Here is a 19,434-nt window from a genome sequence, read left to right as displayed (position 1 = left end):
AGTTCTGGATCTCTGTATCATTTTAACACCTAAGAAAATATTTGTGTCCTCCAAAAGCATTAAACATTCATAAGTTAATATTAGGCAGGCAGTTTGTGCAACCATAAATAGTCTAGCTATGCATCCTAGGGTATGTTTACTGCCCTTCTTCATAAGGGCTAAACTACTTATCCCTGGGATAAATTTAAGTCAGTTTATCCAGTCATCAGGAATGCCCCCAGCATGTGCCTTACATGGACTGACTAGAATTCTTGTCACTATACTCCGTATCATATAAACTTCTTAGGGGAGACTTATGCCTGGCCTACAGAGTACCCCAAGACCCAAACCTAATGAACTTACTGCATATCAAATAGGTCTAGAGCTACCCATTTCAGGGACCTAAATATGGCCTGCGACTTAAATAGGACATGCTGGAGGGAAAGATGTATTTCCCAACAACTACCACATCTTTGAAACAGGCTACCAATTCATGTGAAACTGAGTGCCTGTATGACACTGTTCAAGATTAACCTGGGTGGATGGGGCACCATAAATTCTTACCAGGGATAGTGCCCACAACCATACTGGACATGGGCAGTCATCACTAAATGCAGTTTTGTGTATTGACTAGTATCTGTATGGTACTACATTGGGTTGAAACGGCTAGACTTAAAATGACCTCCAGGTTGATAGCCTAGTAATCTCATATGATCCTATGATCCTATCTGAATGAGGCTAAGGTATTACACTGTTTACCATGCAAGGGAAGTGGATTCCACAGGTAGATAATCCTCTGAGTAATGAACCTATCCCTGTAAGTAGTCATGTATTTTACAATGTAAGTCAATAGTGTTGAAAGGAGTGTTTCTAACATTGCCAGTATTTTTGAGGTAGAGAGGAACTAGTAAAACAAGATGGCCCAAAAGCCAAGACAGAGCTTTTTATGTGGGAATCTGTATGACAGGGTGAAAATTAAAAAAAAATGTTTAATCTATCCAGCTAAGGAAGCCTAGTCCTTTGATTCTCTTAGGAAATATTGAGTTTTTTAAGCTGTGATATGTATTGATTTATTTAACATTTGTTAACCAAGTAAGTGGACTTGTCCAAGGACTCTTTTCAGCCAAGATACCTAACAGTCAGGGCATTACATTCAATGATCAGATTAACAAGGGAAGAATATGGGGGAGGAGCTAAGGCCTCTTTGGAACTTGGTGATATACCTTTGATTACTGATTGGGCAATGAAGAAAACTCCATACTATAACTCACACTTGATGATCAAAGATATGTTCATTTTTAATGAAAATGACTAGATCCCTAGAGACTCTGTGACCTTAGGTGGGGTATGCGATTATCAGTGGGAAAGACTTGTTTTTCAAATATGATTTCATTATGTTTTTTGCATTAACTCTAAAGTCATGGACAGAACACCAGGTGCACTCTTTATATGGTCCTTGTTGAAGAATACAAAATATGTGGGAGCGGAGGGAGTCAATAACTGCACCCAGTTTGCCCATTTGCAAATATGGTAAACTACAAAATCTGTACCTCTGTCTTCACATCACAGAAGAAGATGCTAAAGAGAAGGAAACCCAACAATGAGCCCTGAGGGACTCCACTAGTGATGAATGTTTTAAATGGGAAAATGCCACCAACTTTCACCTTATGTATATGGTCAGAAAAACAAATAGCAGTTCATAATGTATAGGAGTTAGCATTTAAGCTGTTAAGTATATCAACAATGCCTGTATGAAGAATTATATCAAATGCCACAGCAAGGTCAAGATAAGTGGCATGGACATAAATCCCTAAATCAATGGAATGAATCACACCCTCAAATACATCAAGCAAGAGCTCCTCCTCATAAAACCATACTGACTAAGGTTAGGTGTTTGTAATCTACCATTATAACTGTTAATAAGACTAAGATTTGCTCCATTATTTTACAGATGATACCAGTAAATTTAGTGAGACAATGATTTCCAGGGTCAGTTACAATTCTACTGTTCTAAAGAGGCATTATAACTGTTGATGTTTTTCTTGTTTCACTGTTACAGTCATCACTTGTATGTTATCCCTGCTGTGGTAGGCCTCAGCTGGCCCAAATACCAGAGTCAATGTTTTTCTGCATCAGCTGATGTTGCTTGCTGATTGACGTCAGAGTGTTAGTGCTATAAAGCAAGGCAGCCGATGCCATTACATCAGTCTTTCTTGCCATGGAGCCCGTAGCAGAAGCAATTCATAAGTGTGCCAGTCGTTCACTACCAGAGTTTGAATTACAGCTGAAAATGTCTAAAGCTAAGTACCCCCACTGGGGATAATTTTTTCTTGAACTAACCATTGCCCGAAAAAGTTAACAATTGTCTCGCCTGTGGAAAGCAGATCCCACACCAAGACTTTCATTCATACTGCATCACTTGTTTAGGCCCAGACCACGACGTCCCCATTGCTGGTTCTGTGCCTTCTTTAATGTGAGAACCATTCGTGGTAGAGCTCTTATTGTAGATGGGTATTTTTACCTTCAGTCTTCGCATTCCGAAATGGCGTCCATCAGCCAAAAAAAATAGACATACCTAAAAAATGTAGAGATAAAGATAGAGACAGACCACACAAGACTAAGCCTTCTGACGATGCTACCGCTAAGCAGGCCGTCAGTTCTCCAGAATTCAGTGAGGTGGTTTTGCAGCCCCTGATGCCTGATACAATATCTACGCAGACCTCTACCAAGGCCGTTTTGGAGTCTGGTATGCCACAGAAATCTTCTTCGTCTTCCGAGTCTTTGGTTGTCTCTGCCTTGGTTGGGTCCAGAGCCGTGACACAAGTACCATCTTCTGAGAAGGCCTTTCGCACTACTGATTGTAGACAAAAAATGACGTCTTCTCATCCAACTACCATTTCTCTCAGACCTATAAATAATCTTAAGCTTAGAAGCCAGGCCACTCCTAGAAAATCTACCTCTAGCCACCATCTTACTTCTGCTCCACCACCCCAAGCCCAAATGCTTAAAATGGCAGAGGATCTTCTCTCCCTTATCAGGGTTAGTCAGGCCACAACTTCTAAAAGGAAAAGACACCCTTCTCCTGAAATAATGACAGAATTCTGAGGAATCTGATTATTCAGATTTTGAAGAGGAACAACAACCTCTGACTGCTTATGAGGATTCAGATGGAGAGGAATCTATCCTTTCTGCCTCCCCACCAGAAGACCTTTCCTTTGGGGAAACTCTTCACACCCTCAGGGAACATTTCCACTGGGAATCTCAGGACTTCCCCCAGTCTAAGAAAAGAATAAGAGAGTTTCTAGATCTGCCCCAGCACAGACCCCTAGCCATCCCACCTATCTTAGAAGTGGTGGATGAATTTTTCCATGAATCCAGCTTATCCCTGATGCCCTTCCACCTGCTCCCAGTAAACCTAACAGGTATTACAGAGTACCGGATTCTCACAAATACCTGTACAGAAATCCTGCTGCAGATCCGGAGGTCATTACACAGGGACCAAAAGGAGCTAAGGCTAGTTCTGCAAATAATCCTATTCCTTCTGACAAGGACTCCAGAGCTCTGGACAGATGGGGTAAAAAAGTATACACCTCTGCAACTTTAGCTATCAGAGCACTCAACTGTCAGTTCCATATGTTAAAATATCAACAACACACCTTGGAACTATTAAACCAAAGATTTCAACCTTTCCTGACTCTGCCAGTTCGAAGGAGTTAGCTGATTTACTGCACTCTACTTGTCAAGTGGCCAAACACTTATTACACTGTGGATATGATGCCCTAGAAGCCTCAAGCAGGGCAACAGTGGCAGGATCTGTCATTAAGAGACATGCATGGTTGAAGGAACAACCTCTCCATGGTCATGTCAAGTCTAAATTGATGCACCCTTGGATAAGGACCACTTGTTTGGAGTAAAAGAAGAAGAGGTGCTTAAAAAGATGGAAGACAATGCAAAATCTATGCAAACAGTAAAAGATTTATTTCAGGTTCAGACTCCTAGGTTGCGCAGGAATTTTCCCCCTCTAAGCACTGGTCCTTTCCTGCACCTACAATACAGGGGCAAGGTAAGCCCTGCAGGGACAGACCATCCAGGCCCCTATCCCAGGGGCAACAGAGAACCAAATAGTGGACCACCTCCACCCCAAAGGCAGGGAGTTCTAAGCCATCCTTCTATGGTTAAAACTGTCAATGACTCCTTCTCTCCCTTCTGCCCTCCTTTCACTCACCAAAAGCTAGGAGGAAGGCTCTCCCTCTGCAAAGAAAATTGGCTTTCAGTAACAGTGACAATGGGTCTTAAAGATAATTTTTCAGGGATACAAATTCTCTTTCAATGAACTCCCAGTTCTAAGAGAGTACCCAGACCTACCTCCAAATCAGTGGACAGAGGCATTGAAACAAGTCTAAACTCTCATATCCCAGGGGGCAGTAGAACCTGTTCCCCCAGATCAGACAGGTAAAGGCTTTTATTCCAGACTATTCCTTGTGCCAAGAAAAGAGAGCACTTGGCGGCCCATCCTGGATCTATCCATTCTGAACACCTCCCTGGTGGTCCCCAAATTCAAAATGCTAACTTTGCAGCAGCTGCTGCCTATGCTGACAAAAAAACTGCCTGGTTAGTGACCTTAGACCTAAGGGATGCCTACCTCCACATCCCCATAAGGGAAACCTGCAGGAAATTCCTGCACTTCAGAGCAGGCTCACAACACATTCAGTTATATGCGCTACCCTTTGTCTTATCAACTGCTTCCAGGGTATTCACCAAATGCTTAGCCCCGGCCATAGCATTTTGCAGACAGAGAAACATACAGATTTACCCTTATCTGGACGACTGCCTTATTCAGACAGAGTGCAAAGAAAAGCTGTTCCAGGACCTGCTCTTTGTCAAAACCCTCCTAACTTCCTTAGGGTTCACCATCAATGAGAAGAAATCAAAGCAAACACTCTCCAGGAAGATCATTTTCTTGGGAGCACTGCTGGACACAGCATCCCAAATGGCCTTCCTATCCCAAGAAAAGCAGAGTTTCCTGCCTCTCTACTTTTCCCAGCTGGCTTCCAGAAGCCACCTCACTGTGAGGAAGTTTCTGCAAGCCGTGGGGTACATGGCATCTTGCATTCTTCTAACTCCTCTGGCCAGGCTTCACATGAGAAAACTTTAGTGGTATCTAAAGAACCTTTGGTGTCAGCGCTCTCAACCTCTAGAGACCTCTCTCCCTCTGATCCCCTGTATAAGAGCAGAGTTTCTCTGGTGGGCAGAGGCCTGTGACAAGAACAAGGGTCTTCATTTCACCCTTCACCCTACCAGGGAGACCATTACCACCGACACCTCAGACATTGCTTGGGGTGCTCACCTAGAAGGCAGGTGCACCAAAGGTCTTTGGGATGCCCAGCACCTTCCCTTACACATCAGCCAGAAGGAAATGATGGCAGTACAAAAGGATCTGACATCCTTCAAACCCCATCTCAAGCCATGGGTTCTCCTTATCAAAACAGACAACACTACAGTAATGTGGTACATCAAAAAACAGGGAGGGACCCAGTCTTACCCATTGTGCAGGCTAGCCATGAACCTCTGGCTGACAGCCTCTTCCATGGGACTACACCTAATAGTCCAATACCTACCAGGGATCAACAACACCCTGGCAGACCACCTAAACAGGAACTTACTGAACCCCCATGAATGGCAGCTCCACAGAAAAATCTTTCTACAGATCACTCAGGAGTTGGGGACTCCGGAGGTGGATCTCTTTGCTTCGCATCTCAACCATGAGCTGAAAAAAAATTCTGTACCAGGTAGTATCACCACCTGGTGTGGAAGGTAGATGCTTTGACCTTCCCATGGAACACCCTTTTTGTGTACGCATTCCCTCTTCTCCCTCTTATTCCCAATGTACTGATCAAAATAAGGGTGGAGAGACCAAAGGCCATCCTCGTTGCTCCAGATTGGCCCAGACAACATTGGTACCCCTTACTGCACAGTATGATACTACAGCCTCCCAGGCAGCTTCCCTGATCCCAGACCTTCTGACTCAGGTGGGGGGGGGGGGAATGCTGCACCCAGACTTGCAGACTCAGAAATTATCAACATGGCTAATACTCTAAAGGCAAACAAGGGGCCCCAATTGAGCAAACAGGTCCTAGATATTATCACAGAGGCCAGAATGCCCAGCACCAGAAAATCTTACGCTGGAAAATGGAAAAGATTCTGCTCCTGGAGCCAGTCCAGAGGGAGCAATACCTCTCAACCTTCCATCCCTCTTATCCTGGACTACCTAGCGGAGCTAATTAATAGTGGCCTCTCCTTCTCTTCTATTAAAATCCACGCCACAGCCATTTCAGCTCATTTTGACACAGATCAGCCCCTGTTCTCCCATCCTTTGATCAAACAATTCCTCAGAGGGGCTTCTAATATCAGACCTCCCAGAAGGCCACCCACACCAGCCTGGGACCTGAATTATGTTTTGGAAAAACTAACCTTACCACCCTTCGAACCTGCTGCTTCAGCAAAACTAAGATTCCTCTCCTGGAGGACTGCTTTTCTCCTATATATCACCTCAGCTAGAAGGGTTTCAAGAACTTCAGACACTGATGGCCAATGAGCCCTTCAACATTTTCCATGCAGATAGGGTTTCCCTGAGGACTAACCCCTCTTTTATGCCCAAGGTGGTATCTAATGTGACTCTCAACCAGGCCATACATCTACTCACCTTCTTTCCTAACCCTCAAAACAAGGGGAAAAGAATTTTGCACTCACTAGACATACATGGACAGCTCAGATACTATCTGGACTGTACTAAACCCTTCAGGAAAACAGACCAACTACTTGTCAGCTTTGCCCCAGTGGCAGAGGGGTAGCCCATTGCAAACAAACCATTTCCAAATGGATATCACATTGTATCCATTTCTGCTAGAGATTACATGGGAAGCCCCCCCCCTAAATCTATTTGAACCCATTCCACTAGGGCAGCTTCCACTTCCACAGCATTCCTCAGAGGAGTTCCCACCAGGGACATCCTGGAAGCTGCCACCTGGACTTATGTCCATACCTTTACAAAGAATTACCACCAACCCCTATTTTCTAAGACTAGAGCAGGGTTTGCCTCAGCAGTTCTGCAGGGCTTGCTGACCCAGGCCTAGGTCCCTGTTTAACCCTATCACCCCTCTCCTCAGCTTTAGGAATCCTGCCACAGGTGATGACTGCAACAGTGAAACACAAAGAACATAGAACAGTTGTGTACACTTACCATAAATGTAGATGTTCGAGTGTATTCCCAGTTGCAGTCCTGGTTTCCCTCCCTCTTTCCTCGTATATCTTCTTTCTTTAGGGAGACATAAAGTTTTTTATGTGGCTTTTAGCCACCGGGACCTCTTTACCATATTATTTGTGCTTCTGACTGGTTAGGGTAAGAAAAACTGATGTAATGGCATCCGCTGCCTTGCGTTATAGTACTGATGCCCTGACGTCAGTCAGCACGTGACAGCAGCTGACGCAGAAAAACATTGACTCTGGTATTCGGGCTGGCCGAGGGCTACCACAGCAGGGATAACCCACAGGTAATGACTGCAACAGTGAATACACTTGAACATCTACTACATTTATGCTAAGTGTACACAACTGTACTTTCCCCTCCTTCCCCTGTAGAAGGGGTTGAAATCAAAAAGCTTAAGGTGGGAGTTCAGTAATACCATACTTTATGCTAACACCAAGACAGTCTGGTATAGTATCCAGGTCCATGGGGCTGTTGTTTTTAGTTTTGGTACTAGCTTCCAAGATCTGGACCACAGTGGTAATGGGATGAATAGCATTAAATGTTTCAAAAGAAGAGACATTATGGTGCAAGGGAGAGATAAAGTTAAGCTAAACTTGTTAATTAGGATGCTATGGCTTCAATATTAGAACAGACATTGCTGTTCATTTTGAGTTTAGTGCAGTAGTGGGCATCACTTCTAATGCTCCTAATATAACTGAAAAGGTTTTCTCAGCACTTCTGCAAGTCCCAGCTCTATGAGGACTTTACTTATCAAGTTCAGTTCCCCAGTGTTGAACTTGCAGATCACAGTTTTGTATAAGAAATTATTTGTTTTAGGAGCTTTCTCCCTTTTTTTGATTTTTGTGCTACCATGGAATTGGTACATAAATGTTCAGGGGGTGAAGAGCAGAGACGTTAATCCATAACATAGGGGGCAGAAGAGGCTTTCCCCTGTAAAAAGTGCTCGCTTTTAATTTTTTTTTCAGCAGGCTGAATGAATTAACTTGAAGAGTTGAGTCCTGGTCAAGTTAAACATCAGTGATTCATAAGGGAAGCAATGAAAAATACATGTGATTATCCTTTGAAGAGCTGTCTATCTTCAATTCATATTAAGCCATTCTTGTCCTACTGATACATTTAAGATCCTTACAGACATACATATACTCATCCTTTTGAAGGATGGTGGAAAAGTTCTATACAAAACATATTTTCTCCTCCTGTAAAGCATCCTTCTCATAGCTGCTACTCCTGAATTTCCAACCATACCTATTCTAAAGAGGTACTAATTCTTCATTACATTGGTTAAGATGAGTGTAAAAATCATGGGTAGATGTGGTAGCTTTAGAAATCAAGTCATCAGGGGACAAAGCATGTTTGAAATTCTAAGCCTATCAAATAAGAATATAAGGCTGGCTTAGAGTAGTCTTTAAATGTAGTTGAATTTGTTGGTAATTTAGTACTAATTTTGAAGGAAGAGGTGACAGCACAGTGGTCATATCTGATCAATGAGGGGAGGCATTAATTGTGTTTCAGGCAGAGACAACAATTGCAAGGACAAGGTCAAGTATATTTCTTCCTCTTCTGGGAACTTGAACAATTTGATCTAGGAGGTTGGTGTTAATGAAGTCTAGTAAAGGTTGGAAATTTATTGCTAGCTATGTAGGAATCTCAACTGAAAGCTGCACAATTTGAAGTCACGTAAGATTAGGGTATTGAGATTAATCACTATGGAATAAATCTTCTCAAGGTACCTACTGTGCTCCTCATGGGATATTGAAGGGGATCTATATTTGGCAATAAAGTGGTGAATGACTTTACCAGATGCAGCCAAATTGTCAAGAAGTCTAAATTCAGAATCATGAAGTGCTTGTCATGAGTAGATAAAAACAGATGCTCCACAACTGCCCTCAGCCTGTGTGAAAGAAAGTTAGATATTGCACCCTGTTACAGAGGAAGTATCATCAGAGTAGTGAAACAGATTTTTGCTACAACACATGTATAAGTAAGATCAAGCACCAGTAAGGACTCCAAATCAGGCAATTTATTGTTCAGACTCCTGCCACTGGGATAAGTCAGCATAAGACAGGCCAAGAAGAATCTGTTAATTTAAAGTATTTAGCAAATGAACTTTGTCTAAAAAGTACTCTACAGAAAAAGCTTTAGCCAACATAAGAATTTATTCATTTCTTAATCTGCATTTCGCATTCTTTGGTTTTTCTTTTGCTTTCAGCTCATGGACTTGACTGCACCATCTGCAAATGTTTAGGTAACAGATAAATGGTTTTGTCATCATTTTCTAACTGCCTTAACTTTCCTGTGATTCTTTGTCCTCCATCACAATTAACTCTTCCTCAATAAGTGTCATTCTGTTACAGTTCAGTTCTGTTTAAACTTTTCTTATAGTTACTGTTCATGTCCACTGTTTCCCCTTCTTTAATCAAACTGGATTGTTCTTTATTCTGTATTATGTATCTGTGAAATTGTGAATTTGTAATCTGCTTTACCATTCAGTTTCATTGCATCTGTACTCGATGTTGTTGACTATTGTACATATTTGGTGTATAACTGTCCCACATATGTTAAACTGTACACACACACACACACACACACACACACACACACACACACACACACACATGTAAAGGAGTTTCCAACTGAAGTAATAAACAAAAACTATAATAATATAAATGTAGTGCACCCACAGGTGTAGCTGAAGTAGATATGGGTTCCTTCCTACCTAACTCTGGTGACACCCCTATTAGGTTCAACACACCAAGGTGGCAAGAATGACAGTTTTTTTTTCTAGGTGGCACATCTAGTTTAAAAGGCAATAGTACATCCGCAAACAAATTATTTCAACAGTGCACCAGTTAGCAATAAAGCAAGGTGAGATATGCATGCAATGAAACCATACATCCACCCTCTTCCCCAGAACTCAACAGAAAAAGGTCTTGACATTCAGACATGCACAAAGAAGGCAATATCAATGAGCAGTAAAGCTTTATAATGCAGCAATACAAACACTGGTGAAAAATGCAATGTCATTAGGCAATAAAAGAGTCATAATACAACAATACAGATATGAGAAAATGCAATGTCATTAAGCAGCAAAATTCTTGAAGACAACAGTACTAACACGAGAAAAATGCAATGTCATTGAACAATGAAGATTTATAATGCAACTATACAAATATGAGAAAATGCAATGTCAGTGAGCAGTACTAACACCCTCAACCCCCCCTGATCAATTCTAAACAGACCAACTATGAAACACTCTATTATACCCTGTTCACTGGCCAGTGACTACTTACAGTCTTGCTGCCGGCATGATGGGGCCCAAGTTGTAGCTCATATGGATCCCAGTTATTTGTAATCCACAAAGAATTTTGGGAGTGGGGATCCACAATCTTATAAAAATATAAAATGACGACCAAAGCCTCTCACCACTCCATCCAGAATATCCTAGTGACTTTGCACCGTGGCTCCTCTGATGAGAAAAGTAGAAAAATCACCTGCCAAAACTCTGGTATTCATCTATGGCTTCTCTGTACTAGGCCCAAAGGAACTCCTTTCTTGCTGAATCATATGCAGGCATGGAACTACTGGTTTCAGACTTCTCTCCTGATTCCACAACATACCATATCCATGATTTCAGCAAGAGACAGACACAATCTGCTACTTCACATCCCTGTCCCCAAAGCACTAGAAAAGAAAATCCAGTCATGCTGCAAGGCCCTTTTTCCCTTCAGCTCCCTGTTTCAGTCTTCCCTCCTTCAGCTAGTGTTCCAGTCTCCCCTTTCACTTTCGAAATTTTCTTTTATATTCCTGAAAAGAGCTCCGCCTTGTGGCATAATGGAAAACTACAGTCTATTACTTCTACAATGAAATACAGTGGGAGCTACACTCTCCCCCCACTTGAAAATCTTGGGTCCCTCCAAGTCAAAGGTAGATTATCAGCAAAATATTTACAAGCACTAATGCATCATCAACTGAACAATATTTTTGCATTCAAAAGGTACATTCTACCAAGGGTAATCAGCCTTATGCATAACTTGGGAAGGGGTGTCACCACTGGCGGTGGAGGCATAGGGATTATGTGGGCACAGACTCTATGATGAGCTGTGGTCACAGGTTCCTGTGTACTATGTCACAGACTGTTATATGTAAGATTCTGTGGGAGCCGAATCAGTCTCTGCAGTTTTGGTTCAGAAGAGACAGATAAGGAATTTTGCTCGGAAGGATTGTCACCCACATCAGATTCAATGTCCAGTTCTTCAGCAGGCATATTGTCTACTTCTAAGATCTCCTCTTGTATAACTTCACTTTCATTTTCATAACAGCATGACTGTCCTCAGCACTATTTTCTGCAGTTTGCATAGCAGGGCCTCCATGAGTATCAGGTTCTGTAAGAGGCACAGAAAAATTACGTAGTCTATTGTTAGGTCTGGGCTGCTCAAAATTACAAGGAATGAATACTGGTGCATTTACACTGAAATTACAGCCCACAGGGTCTTGAACATCCTCATAAAAAACTCAATGACACCCCAGTCATCATCACTGTCCTCATCTCCTTCAACAGAAGGAAGCATAGGCTCTTGAATATTGGAGGGGATAGTTCTTCTCCATCTTAGCCTTCTGGATCACCTTGAGTTAGGCTTCTGCTGAACTATTCTGGGTTCCGGATTCATGAGTCTCACTGATTTTGCAAAGGCATTAAGTTGTTGCGGTGCCAGATTTAATGAGACCTTCTTTCCCCTCAGGGAAAACTTGGTAGACAGGGATATTAGGTAGCTAAGAACAAATTATGTAAATCTCAGATCCCCTGCGGTCAGCTAGTTTATGCTTTCCTTGTAGTCCCAAATTTCTCAAAAGAACTCTGTCCCCTGGCTGCAAGTCATGCATCTTTACCTTTTTGTCATAGTGAGCCTTATTTCACTGATGTCTTTGTCCTTTTGATTTTTCAGCAAGCTCATAAGCCTGTCTGAGGTTCTTCTTAGGTCTGTCCACATAACTGCCATGAGATCGCACTGGTGCATCATGAGCTGTGACTCCAAAGGTGACGTCAACAGGAAGACGAGCTTCTCTTCCAAACATTAGGAAGTAAAGCGAGAATCCTGTAGCATCATTTTTAGTACTGTTGTAAGCATGCACCACTGTAGCTACATGTCTACTCCATTGACTCTTCTTTTCAGCAGATAGTGTCCCCAACATGTAGTAAAGTTCTTTGAGGATGATAAGGAGTGGTGCGGCTTTTTTTCCCAACAGAGTGAGTAGTTCATGGACAAGCTTGCTCTCAAAATCACGTCCTTGATCAGACTGTATCCTTTTTGGCAGGCCATAGTGTACAAAGAACATCTCAGCTAGTAATCTCGCCACTTTAATAGCTTTCTGATCGTGAGTGGGAAATGCTTGAGCGTATCTGGTATAATGGTCTGTCACCACCAGCACATTATTGATCCCGCCTTCATCTGGTTCAATGCACAGAAAATCTACAAAGACCAGTTCCATGAGTCCACTACTTTCCATTTGACCCAATGAGGCAGCTCTGGTCAGCAGAGTCTTTCTCTGAATGCAACAAAGACATGTACAACAATAATCCTCAACATCTTGCTTCATGCATGGCCAGTAAAACCTGTCTCATACCAGACCCATAGTTCTGTCATAACCAAAATGACCTTGTTCATCATGCAATGACCGGAGTACTACTTCTCTATACTTCTGAGGAAGCAACAATTGCCATTTTTCACTGCCGAGTGCACTTGAAGATCTCCTATACACTAGTCCATTCTGTATCTGGAGTCTGTCCCATTCTTTGGCCATAACTCTTGCCAGAGGATGAATATCCATGCGAAGCATATTAACTCATTCCTTCTCTAAAGCAGCTGCCACCAGCTGACCTAAGGGGTCTTCTCTTTGATCTCTTCTGAAGTCACTGTTACTCAAAGCTGGTAGCGATGAAGTCTGTAAAGTGACCAGATTACAGTAAGCTTGAGGTATGCTTGCTACAAACAGACCCAACTTCTGGGCCCAACATTGTGTGTGTTGATAGCAGGTTGCAATCTGACACATAGCTCTCACCCCTAGCTCTGGAATTTCCACCCACTCATTGTCAGGGTGTAAAACTCCCTGAGGTCTTCTGGACAGACCATCAGCATCTCCATGTTCGTGTCCTGGGTGATATTTCAAACTGAAATTATAGTTGCATAGAGCTGCCATCCATCTGTGGCCAGCAGCATTTAGCTTTGCAGTTGTCTGGATGTATGTCAGAGGACTGTTGTCAGTCTGCACTTCAAATTCAGCCCCATAGAGTTAGTCATGCAGCTTGTCCACTACCGCCCACTTTAAGGTAAGGAATTCCAACTTGTGTGCAGGGTAGTTTCTTTCTGTGGGGAATAAACTCTGACTGATAAATGCCACAGGTCTCAGCTTCTTGTCATACTCCTAGTAAAGGACTCCTCCTAAGCCATCCCTGCTAGCATCCACATGTGAAGTGTATGGCTTTGTTGAGTCAGCATATGCCAGCACAGGGGCATGTGTGAGGCAATACTTAAGCTGTTCAAATGACTCTTCACACTCAGGAGCCCAACGACTCTTGATGAGTTCTTTAGAACCTCTTGGTCCCTTAGGTTTTTTTCACAAGGACATCTTCATCTGTTTCATCTGCTTTCTCATCATTTCTGAGCAAATGGTTGAGGGGTCTTGCTATCTTTGAAAATCCTTCCCACAAACCTTCTATAGTAACTGCAGAACCCCAGGAAAGATTGCAGCTCTGTGATAGTTTTGGGTCTGGGCCAAGATGTCACCACTTCAGCTTTGCTGGGATCTGTGGATATTCCATTTGTAGACACTACATGTCCCACATAGGTCACTGAAGGTTGGAAGAACTTGCATTTGTCCAATGACAACTTCAGTCCTTCCTTCTCAATCCTGTCCAATACCTTTATCAGTCTTTCTTTGTGTTTCTCTAGGGTCCTCCCAAAGACAATGATGTCATCCAGGTAGACCAAGAATTCCAGGAGATGCATGTCTCCAACTTTTTTTCCATGATTCACTGGAAAGTTGCCGGTGCATTTGATAAACCTTGAGGTAGGTGATCAAACTCAAAAAATCCCAAAGGAGTGATGAAGGCAGTTTTCTCTTTATCTGCTGGGTGCATAGGGATTTGATAGTATCCACTCCTTAAGTCTAGCACACTAAACCACTTACTGCCCACCAGGCAATTTAGAGCATCTTCAATACTGGGAGCTGCATACTGGTCTGGAATGGTTCGCTGATTCAGAGTACGATAGTCACACATGCAAATTGACCCATTCTTTTTCCTGACAATGATAATGGGAGAGGCATATGGACTTCTTGACTCTCTAATTATCCCTGCAGCTTTTACTTCTTCCAAATGTTTTCTTAAGTCCTCCAGGTCTACTGGGGCTACTCTTCTGGAATGTTCCCTGAAGGGTCGGTCCTCTTTTACTCTTATTCTGTGTTCTGCACTTTTTGCACAGCTCACATCTAGTTCACTAGTAGAAAAACAATTTTTCTTTTTCATTAGTAGCTCTTTAACTCTGGTTAGCCAGTCAGGGGGCAAGAGACCACCTCCTATCCAATATCTTCCAGCTTCAGCTCATTAGCTCTGCTCTCATTCCTTGTCAACACAGAAGAAGGTAGGGGAGTGGCAGCATAAACATTTCCTAAATGCACTGGTGAACGCAGGACAATGGGAGTACTTCCTTTATTCTTTAACCCCACAGGCAAAGTGTCATAAGGATGCTTTAACTTGTCTGCAGGTCAGACTTCTGGGACTAGTTCCAGCCCCAGTGGCAAGTCACTTTCTGGATCCATTTCCATCATGAGATGAGAGGAAACTGTCTGTCCACACATCCTCACTTTGGCTCTCAAGCAGGTGACCTGACCAGGATGAATTATATGCTCTTTCCCAGACAGTGTCCACACATGACCAATTTCATCTTTCTTACTATCCTTCTCCCTTTGAAGGGCACAGAAAACTGATCTCAGGAGAGGATATAGTGTTGGGTGTTACTGGGTCAACTGAGGCATTAGCATTCTTCGGTCAAGGTCAGTATTTGTCCCCACTAAAATAGATGCTGAATCCTTTCCTTTTGGCCTGGGGCACACAACAGCGAGTGTTTCAAAAACTTCTGTTGGCACAACTGAAGTGGAAAATTCTACCTTATGTGAGACATAACCATCATAAAGGAACTTCATGTCACTTAGCCCCCAGATCTCCAAATCTTCTAACTTTTCAAGTGGCAAATGCTTTAAGTATTTTTGGTAAAAGTCTCTGTACAGAATGGTGATTTGTGCACCAGTATCCAACAGTGCTTTAGTATACACTCCTTCTATTTTTACTGTCACGACAGGGAATGGTCCCAGTAGGCCATCGGGTAGTTTCTGTTCCCAGTGTTGTTCAGCTGCATGGCAGTCACCATGTGGTTGATGTTCCACCAGTTGAACTCGCCATTTTAACGGATAAGACTCTTGCTTAGTAATGCTTTGCGATCTCAGATGCTTAGATTTTGGCTGAGATGGCTTTCCAATTTAGTTGTTCACCTCAGATGAGCTAGAAGTGTGCATAGTAGGTAGTTTCTCTCCCTTATGACAAGGGTTTGTGTGGAAAGGAGATCTAGGATGCTGTCTCTTGATGTTTGATTTTATGGAGCTCTTTGTAACTGGGCACTAAGCCGGCTCCTTCACTGAGGCCCTTTGAAGTTTCCCTGCATTGCACTAGCCAATAATAGTTCATTCACTTTTTTCAAGTTCTCTGCATTAGGACGCTGTTGCTTTATATGCCCTGCATCCCCATGGCGAAAATAAAAACCAGTAGAAACTCTGATCATTGGCTTATTCGGTTCTTCCCTGAGTCCTTTCGTGGAGGTTCTAGCTGATGTATTTCTCCCTTCAGCTAAAGATACCATGGCTTTTTGCAATTCTGCAACTGTCTTGGTGACTTGAGCTATGGTGTCAGTCAGGGAAGACACCTGCATCTGCAACTGTGACACCTCTACATTGCGGACACTCTGGGCCGCGACTCCTGTTTGAGTACTGAGCATGGCTATAGGCTCCTGCTAGTGTTCACTCACTGTTTTAGTTGATGTTGAACACTGAGATTTTGTTTCCAACAGGACTTCCTCTTCCCTCACCTCTTTAACCAACTGAGAATAAGTTAGAGTCTCTTCCCTATTTCTCATCCTCATTTTCCAAACAATGGGGTCCATAGCTTGAGCTCCCTGTAAAATTTCTCCAATCCGTACTTGGTCAGCTACTTTTGTTTCCACCCCCTTCTTTAGGATGATCTGGTGGAGCATTTTATCTAATCGCTTAATGTAATCAGATAGTTTCTCACCAACTTCTTGGGCTGCGACTCCTGTTTGAGTACTGAGCATGGCTATAGGCTCCTGCTAGTGTTCACTCACTGTTTTAGTTGATGTTGAACACTGAGATTTTGTTTCCAACAGGACTTCCTCTTCCCTCACCTCTTTAACCAACTGAGAATAAGTTAGAGTCTCTTCCCTATTTCTCATCCTCATTTTCCACACAATGGGGTCCATAGCTTGAGCTCCCTGTAAAATTTCTCCAATCCGTACTTGGTCAGCTACTTTTGTTTCCACCCCCTTCTTTAGGATGATCTGGTGGAGCATTTTATCTAATCGCTTAATGTAATCAGATAGTTTCTCACCAACTTCTTGGTATGTATGTTCAAACTGATACAGTAGGTCAGCAGCCTTCTCGGTCCTTCCAAACACATCCTGCAGTACTCCTAAATAGTCCTTGGCCATGCAATTTTGCTTACCCATTCTTAGGCTGCGTATGGTATCCGCAGCTAATCCCTTTAGACTTTCAGCTATCCACTGCTTCTTCTGATATTCCAGGATATCCCAGTCCTCAAGAGCTTTTGTAGCCTGATCCATCCAGGATTCAAAATCTTCCTCTCCCTGAGGTGTGGGTTGTTTACCAGAAAAGAAACGGAATTTGCGGTAGCCAAACCCAGTGACTGACTGTGTAGGCTTTAAGCATTTTTCTACTATACTTCCCAAAGCATTCAAAACTTCAGGCCCTATAGTACCTATGGGCAGTGAAGCTGCAGCTTCTGGTGTAAGGTTCTGACCTACTTGGATAGCTTCCACAGGTATTTTCTCTGTTGCTGAGGTAGTGCACTTCTCAGGGATTACCACATGGACTGCACTCTCACCTGAAATTTGTACACTCGAAGGTATGTGCTCATACACTAAAGGACTTTTCCATTCTAATATGGCCAATGTGCTCTGCTCAGTAGGGTCCATAGTGCTGTCTAATAAAAATCCATGCCCTACAACTGGTAAGCATCTTGTGACTTGATGTATTTGCATATCAGTCCATGTGACCCCTGGCAACACCAGAACTAAGCAGTGCTCTGACTGAGCATTGAGCTGTTTGCACCACTTAGCGGCTACTTCTGGCTTCATATTTCTGCTGGATTTGCTTTCCACACATACAGGGGAATAGGTTGAAGTCCAAGGCAGTACAGGCAATCCCGGATGAGCCCCCAAATCTAGCGCACCCGCAAATGTAGCTGAAGTAGATATGGGTTCCTTCCTATCTGACTCTGGTGACACCCCTATTAGGCCCAACACACCAAGGTGGCAAGAATGACAGATTTTTTTCTAGGTGACACATCTAGTTTAAAAGGCAGTAGCACATCCACAAAGAAATTATTTTAGTAATAATTTATTGCTAATAAGGCAAGGTGAGATATGTATGCAATGAAACCATATATCCACCCTCTTCCCCAGAACTCAACATAAAAAGGTCTTGACATTCAAATATGCGCAAAAAAGGCAATATCAATGAGCAGTAAAGCTTTATAATGTAGCAATACAAACAGTGGACAAAAATATAATGTCCTTATGCAATAAAAGAGTCATGATACAACAATACAGATATGAGAAAATTCAATGCTATTAGGCAATAAAAGAGTTATAATACAGCAATACAGAAATGAAAAAATGCAATGTCATTGAGCAGCAAAATTCTTGAAGGCAGCAGTACTAACACGAGCAAAATGCAATGTCATTGAACAATGAAGATTTATAATGCAACAATACAAATATGAGAAATTGCGATGTCAGTGAGCAGTACTAACACTCTCAAACCCCCTGATCAATTCTAAACAGACCAACTATGAAACATTCTATTATACCCTGTTCACTGGCCAGTGACTACTTACAGTCTTGCTGCCGGCATGATGGGGCCCAAATTGTAGCTCATATGGATCCCAGTTATTTGTAATCCACAAAGCATTTGGGGGGGGAGTCCACAATCTTATAAAAAATATAAAATGATGGCCAAAGCCTCTCATCACTCCATCCAGAATATCCTAGTGACTTGGCACCATGGTTCCTCTGATGAGAAAAGTAGAAAAATCACTTGCCAGAAATCTGGTAATCATCTGTGGCTTCTCTGTACTAGGCCCAAAGAAACTCCCTTCTTGCTGAATCATATGCAGGCATGGAACTACTGGTTTCAGACTTCTCTCCTGATTCCACAAAATACCATCATCAAGGATTTCGGCAAAAGACAGACACGGTCTGCTACTTCACTTCCCTGTCCCCAAAGCACTAGAAAAGAAAATCCAGTCATGCTGCAAGGCCCTTTTTCCCTACAGCTCCCTGTTTCAGTCTTCCCTCCTTCGGCTAGTGTTCCAGTCTCCTTTTTCACATTCGAAATTGTCTTCTATAGTCCTGAAAAGAGCTCCACCTTGTGGCGTAATGAAAAACTACAGTCTATTACTTCTACAATGAAATACAGTGGGAGCTACATAAAGATATTCTAAGTGATGCTACAAGGTCTGGTACTGTAAAAAAAACAGAATGTTATAATAAGTAGGGGGCGCAGTCATAGTGTACATGGTTAAACAGTCTTTAATTGTCTCTAAGTTGTGTGTATATAGATCTAAAATAAGGATTGTATGTCAATACTTTCACATATATTTTTGTTTCTAGACCTACCAAAAGACCAACATCTTACAGCAGTACAGGCTGCTATCTTCCTTCTGCCAGATGAGAACCGGGAGGCACTACAGTCACTCCTGCACTTTTTTAGAGAAGTGGTTGCCTGTGTAGAAGAAAACCAGATGACTCCAACAAATGTGGCAGTTTGTCTTGCACCATCTCTCTTTCACCTCAATACCCTGAGAAGAGAAAACTGTACTAGGTCTC

General features: G+C 42.6%; 1 protein-coding gene across 3 annotated transcripts in view; it reads left to right on the top strand.

Moving 5' to 3' along the window:
* LOC122800063 (rho GTPase-activating protein 7-like) overlaps positions 1–19,434 on the top strand; it is a 988,694-nt gene that overhangs the window by 785,500 nt on the left and 183,760 nt on the right. For all 3 annotated transcript variants that reach the window (XM_044069557.1, XM_044069559.1, XM_044069558.1), the window contains one exon: positions 19,219–19,434. This exon is cut by the window's right edge and continues 1 nt beyond it. In XM_044069557.1, the coding sequence (XP_043925492.1) occupies positions 19,219–19,434 (216 nt within the window). The remainder of the gene's footprint in view (positions 1–19,218) is intronic.

Source organism: Protopterus annectens, chromosome 4.part0 (assembly GCF_019279795.1).
Source record: "Protopterus annectens isolate FY-2018-M chromosome 4.part0, PAN1.0, whole genome shotgun sequence".
NCBI lineage: Eukaryota > Metazoa > Chordata > Ceratodontiformes > Protopteridae > Protopterus > Protopterus annectens.
Note: the sequence above shows the minus strand (reverse complement) of the source record. Positions and strands in the feature narration are given on the sequence as shown.